This window comes from Otolemur garnettii, unplaced genomic scaffold (assembly GCF_000181295.1).
Source record: "Otolemur garnettii isolate 467f Iridium unplaced genomic scaffold, OtoGar3 scaffold00277, whole genome shotgun sequence".
Lineage (NCBI taxonomy): Eukaryota > Metazoa > Chordata > Mammalia > Primates > Galagidae > Otolemur > Otolemur garnettii.
Genome location: NW_003852672.1, coordinates 411,279 through 417,483, shown reverse-complemented (window position 1 = coordinate 417,483; position 6,205 = coordinate 411,279). Strand labels below are relative to the sequence as shown.

General features: G+C 39.7%; 1 protein-coding gene across 1 annotated transcript in view; it reads left to right on the top strand.

Annotated features, from left to right (window-relative positions):
• The window catches only part of BLM (Bloom syndrome RecQ like helicase), a 67,633-nt gene that overhangs the window by 22,013 nt on the left and 39,415 nt on the right, over window positions 1–6,205 (top strand). The window contains exons 8-9 of the mRNA XM_023508810.1: window positions 2,800–2,906; window positions 5,044–5,204. Of these exons, the coding sequence (XP_023364578.1) occupies window positions 2,800–2,906; window positions 5,044–5,204 (268 nt within the window). The remainder of the gene's footprint in view (window positions 1–2,799; window positions 2,907–5,043; window positions 5,205–6,205) is intronic.

Sequence of the window (6,205 nt, the reverse complement as noted above, 5' to 3'; positions counted from 1 at the left end):
GAACCCACCACCTTAGGTGTACGTGGCTGGCGCCTTAGCCAGTTGAGCTATAGGCGCTGAGCCTTCATAATAGCTTTGTTCGAGTATAATCCACATACCATGCAACCCACGTGTTTAAAGTATACAATTCAGTGTTTTTAGTATATTCAGAGTTGTACTACCATCCCTGCAGTTTTAGAATTTCATTACTCTCCAAAAATACCACGTGCGTTAGCTGTCGTTTTCCCTCACCTCCCTACAGCTCTAAGCAGCAAGTAATCTAAGTTCTGTAAATGAATTTGCCTACCTAGGATATCTTGTTTTTTTTTTTTTTTTTTAATTTTTTTGTGACAGTCTCACTATGTCGCCCTGGGTAGAGTGATGCATCACAGCTCACAGCAACTTCAAACTCTTGGGCATAAGCAATTCTCTCGCCTCAGCTTCCTGAGTAGCTGGGACTACAGGCATCCACCACAACGCCTAGGTATTTTTTGGTTGTAGTTGTCATTGTTGTTTGGCAGGCCCAGGCTGGACTCGAACCCTCTAGCTCCAGTGTATGTGGTCGGTGTCCTAGCTGCTGAACTACAGGTGCCAAGCCAGGATATCTTGTATTTTAGAATCACTCCATATGTGGTTTTGGTGACTGTCTACTTTTACTTAGCTTACTTTCAAGGTATATTGTGGATAATATTCCATTGTTAGGTATACTTTATTTTCTTTATCCATTACAAGTTAGTGAATATTAGTGAGTTTCCATTTGTTCACTACTGTGAATAATGCTGCTAGAGATAATTTAAAGCATATGGGAGGCTATGCATAAATGATATGCAAATATTACACCATCTTATGTCAGGGAATTGAACATCCTTGGATTTAGGTATCCATGGGGCGTCCTAGAACTAATCCCCTATGGATACCAAGGGACAAATATGCGCACAGAAATTGAGGATCTGGATTCCTTTAAGATTATCTTTACTCATATCCTTCAAAAGTCTTTGTGAACCTTGGAGGTATGCACACCTCAATTTTAGACCACTGATCTAAAAGGATATTGAACTGTGGTTTACAACTCTGAAAAGAGGTCTAACCTGAAAGCAAGAGTTGAGGTTTATGGGAATGAAATATGGGTGTTGTTTGAAGCAGTGAGAGAGCTCAGAAGAGAGGAATTTGGGGCAGGGAGGTGGGGTGATTCTCACTTAAGGAGTAAACAAAGGAAAAAGAGAAGGAAATGGAGAAATCAGAGATATAAGTGGGGAAAATCCCACAGGAATATAAAAGTTGTAAGACATATACAGGTTTTCAGTAAGGACAACCAGCAACGTGGAGTGTGGACAGTTCAGAGAGAAGGAAGCCTGAGTAGCCAGCCATCATGTGGGCCAGTGCAGGGAGGTTACTGCTGCCTATGCAACGGGTCCATCTGGCTTGAATTTAGGTGCAAAATCAGAAGGCACTGATGTGATTCCCCGTCTTTCTCCCTCTGATCCTACCCTGAGTATAGGTACCATCGCTAGCACAGCAAGGTGTCCTCATGCCCACCTGGAATGTTTTCCGTGCTGTCCTCTTTCCTCCTGCGAGCTGGATGGAGTTGAAACCAGGAGTAGTAGGAGTCCCTGGAGGCAGAGGCCTTGTAACAATTTCCTGACCTTTCTTTAGTTGTAAAAGCTTTGGGAAAAAAGATGATTTGGTAAAATGGTAATGGCAAAAGTCAGAATGGAAGTGATAAAAAATTAAAATTGGATGTGTGGTTAGTTGGTTGGGGATGTATCTTTTGAGAAACTTGCCATTGGACCGAAAGGTAGAGGAGAAGGTGGGATTTGAAGCGCTTATTGTTTTTGGAATAAGTGGTCCTAGAACATATTCACAGGAAAGAATTCACAGAAGAGGCTAAAGATATGAGAGAGAAGATACTGGCGAGAACGTACTCTGGAAGGAGGTGGGAGGGCGTGGATGTCCAGCTCAGTAGACTGAGGGGAGGAGGGGCATTTCTGGTCCATTTCAGGGCCAACAGGTCTCTGCAGGGCACTGGGATCTGTGAGTCCGTGGCTCCTTCTGTAACCCTGCAGTCCTTTCTTTATGTGCATGGGCACCATTCGAGAATGCTGGGAGCCTGAAAATGTATGTATTTTTTTCCTCTATGATTTTCTTTTTTCTTTTCTTTCTTCCTTTCTCCCACATTCTCAGGATTCTATGATTTTCTTAGTCTTTTAAATAATAATGGTTTGACCATCTCTGTTTTAATCAGCCTCATCTTGGAGACTTATTTGTCTTTTCTACATGTATTCTCTTATATAGTACTGATTTTTTTTGTCCTCTAGTTCCACTGACATTCCATCTTTATCACCATTTTTTTTTCTTTAACCCTTTAATTTCCATTTCAGTGTAAGCTGCCACTGACAGTGTTCAACATAAGTCAACTTAGATAATTAGGTTTGCACTGTGGAAAAGACAGCTGTCTCAGTATGTTTGGGCTGCTGTAACAGGACACCATAGACTGGGTGGCTTAAGATTTATTTCTCTTGGCTCTAGAGGCTGGCAAGTCCCAGATCAAGGATGTTGGTTGATCTGTGTCTCAGGATTTGGGTTGTAGGGGGCAGTGTTCTCTTTGTACCCTCACATATGGGGAGGAGGGTCCCAGGAGGGCTCTGCTTATCAGAGCACTAATCTCCTGTGACTCCACCTCATGCCCGATCACCTCCCTCAGGCCCCAGCCCTCATGCTCTCACACTGGGGGGTTCAGGCTTCAGGGAGACACATTTAATCTGTAGACTACAGCTGTATTTTCTCATAATGACTAAATTTTATGTTTGGGACTTCTTTTAGGTTTAGCATGAGCTTTAACAGACATAATCTGAAATACTACGTTTTACCGAAAAAGCCTAAAAAGGTGGCATTTGATTGCTTAGAATGGATCAGAAAGTATCACCCATGTGAGTACAGCCATGTGATGAATTATGTTGAGAAGTAATAGGAACTGTCTTTTTAGTACCATGGTTGGATATGTAAAATTGTGTTGTGAGCATTTCTTTTTGCTTTATGACAGCACTGACTTCCTATTTATAGGGGAAAATATTGTGACTCCCTCAGTTCTGGAAATTAAAATCTCATTTGGTTTGATAACAATGAACAGTAACAAAAAATATATAGTATATCAAATACTCCCTCCTACACACCTGTATTTGTAATCTTTAGCTTCAGAGTCTTTCCTCTGGCTAAGGAATGTACATGCATGAGTTACACAGCTTTTTGTTTTAGTGCCTTCTCCTGAGTGCATCTGCCTTTGAGTTATGTTAACTAAAACAAGATTCTGCAGTTCATAGCAATTTTTCATGGAGAATTTTTTTGATAAACATTTTTCTTTTATTTGTTTTTAAGAAGTATTAGTATATGTGTTTGTGTGAACAAGTCTAACAAAACAGAGATCTACCAAGAACACATCAGTGATCACCCTTCTCAGACCACCTCCCCAGGCAGCTAATGTGAATAGATTAATGCGTTTTTCTATACCTCTGTCTCTGCCCCAGAGAGATGACTTTTTCTTATAGATGTCTTTTATTTTCTGGTTTTAAATATAAGCAAAAATATATATACAAAACATGCTCATTAAAGACAATTTTGAAAGCAACAAAAAGAAGATTTTATTTTAGTGATTTAGCTGTCACTTGGGCATTTTAGCCTCTGATGTTGGTATGGATTTTATTTCGGTTAGCTTCTTCCATGTACTATGTTTCTGCGCTTAAGTAACTGCTTTACTTCTTGAGCATTTTCCCATGTCTTTTATTTATTTATTTTGCTAGACACATAGCAATTCTTTATTTATAAGGGAATAAGCATTTTTCCATATATCTGTACTCCATTTGTATGTCTCCTTTTCAGATCTTTTCTTCATTTTTCTTTTTTAAAATTATTTATTAAATCATAACTGCATACATTAATTAAATATGAGATATTTTTCTTAGTAAAGTATCTCAAGAATGGAAAAAAGAGTATCCAATGTATGCAGTACTACTATGAAATCAGTATATAGGGCGGCACCTGTGTCTCAAAGCAGTAGGGTGCCAGCCCCATATGCCAGAGGTGGTGGGTTCAAACTCAGCCCCAGCCAAAAACTGCAAAAAAAAAAAAAAATCAGTATATAATTACCTACACATTCTGTAGGAATGGTAAAACATAACTATAGTCCAGAAAGAAGGAGGGAAGAGGTAGGAAAGGGGAGAGGAGGCAGGAGGGTATTTGGGGGGACCTAACCTAATATGCATAATGCCATGGTACATTTCTAAACTATTAAGAATAGAGTATGAATGTTTTACCACAACAAGTAAGTGAGGAGATGGTTATGTTAATCAGTTAGATGTAAACATTCCCATATCTTTTAAAAAGTTAAACACTTTTTTTGGCTCGGCGCCTGTGGCTCAAGTGGCTAAGGCACCAGCCACATACACCTAAAGTGTTAGGTTCGAATCTAGCCCAGCCCGCCAAACAACAATGACAGCTGCAACCAAAAAAATAGCCGGGCGTTGTGGGTGGGCGCCTGTGGTCCCAGCTACTTGGGAGACTGAGGCAGGAGACTCACTTGAGCCCAGGAGTTGGAGGTTTGCTGTGAGCTTTGATGCCACGGCACTCTACCCAGGGGGACAGCTTAAGGCTCTGTCTCAAAAAAAAAAAAAGTTAAACACTTTTTGATAGTTATAGTATACTTAATTTCACAATTTCCTTTCTTAATTACTTTTCTAATGTTGCCTATTAAAATCTTGCTAATTTTTAAATCCTTGTAAGGGTGAAAAAGGGTGTCTTCCTGTGTTCTAGCCAGGGTGAAATAGAACTCAGGGTTTGTCCTGGTCAACTTCACACATCATTATTAACAGTAGCTGGATTAATAGCCACATTTTATTTCCAAGACATATAAAATCCTTTCTTGAACTATTCTGCCTATGTGGTCTTCTAACACTATCAGAACATTCTGGAAGCCTATTTATTGCTCATATTTTTTTAAGCACATAATGTAAATTGTTTTGTTATTTATGTTAAAAGTCCTTGTCCCTCAATACTGTTCTGGTTTCTTGGCAGATGACTCAGGGATAATTTACTGCCTCTCCAGGAGAGAGTGTGACACAATGGCTGGTACACTGCGGAAAGATGGTCTTGCTGCTCTGGCATATCACGCCGGCCTCAGTGACTCTGAGCGAGATGAGGTGCAGCACAAGTGGATTAACCAGGACGGCTGCCAGGTAGCATTTTTTAAAATAAATGATAGAAATAATCATTTATAGTATGTAAGCGAACAAATACTGTAGAATGCAAATTATTTTTAACCTTAGTGGTAGTTAATGTCAAATAAGACTAAATAACATTATTTTTTCTTGGGATATAATTCACATGCCATAAAATTTACTGTTTCAAAGTATAAAAGTTAGTGGGTTTTAGTGTATTTGCAATATTATACAACCATTACCACTAAATCTAGAACATTCCATCACCCCAAAAGAAAACTCACCCCCAGTAACTTCCCCCAAGCCCCAGTTCCTGCATCCACTAATCTACTAACCACTACTAGTTTATGTCTAGATTTTCCCAGTCTTTTCATTTCATATGAATGAAACCATACAGTATATGATCTTTGTGAGTTTCTTCTTTTACTAAACATAATTTTTCAAGGCTTATTTATATTTTACAGTATCAGCACTTTATAACTTTTTATGGTCAAATAATATGCCATTTTAGGAGGTCTGATATTTAAGTTTGTGAACTTGCCACTGTGAGCTTACTCAGCAGGGTTTCATAATCTGGGTCTGTCAGTGTCTCATGTTGTGTTCCTGGTAACATGTGACAGTGTCTTGCTCAGTGACATTTGTTATTGTTTCGATTTTTGTGTGCTGTTCTGAGAACATCAGAAATTAAGTGGCTAACAAATACTAAATTTCTTGTTCAACTGGCAAGAGGGGCAGCCTCTGGGTTACAGCTCCAGCCTCCACACAGGAGGTTGGTCAAGCCCAAGACAGACCTCGTGAAGCAATTGGTCAAAGAAAAAGTAATGTATGAGAAAGAAACAAAACAAGAAGAAAAAGTGAGAGCTGAAGATGGTGAAAATTATGCCATTAAAAAGCATAGGGAGGGCTCAGCGCCTGTGGCTCAAGTGGCTAAGGCACCAGCCATGTACACCCAAGGTGGCGGGTTCGAATCCAGCCCGGGCCCGCCAAACAACAATGATGGCTGCAACCAAAAAATAGCT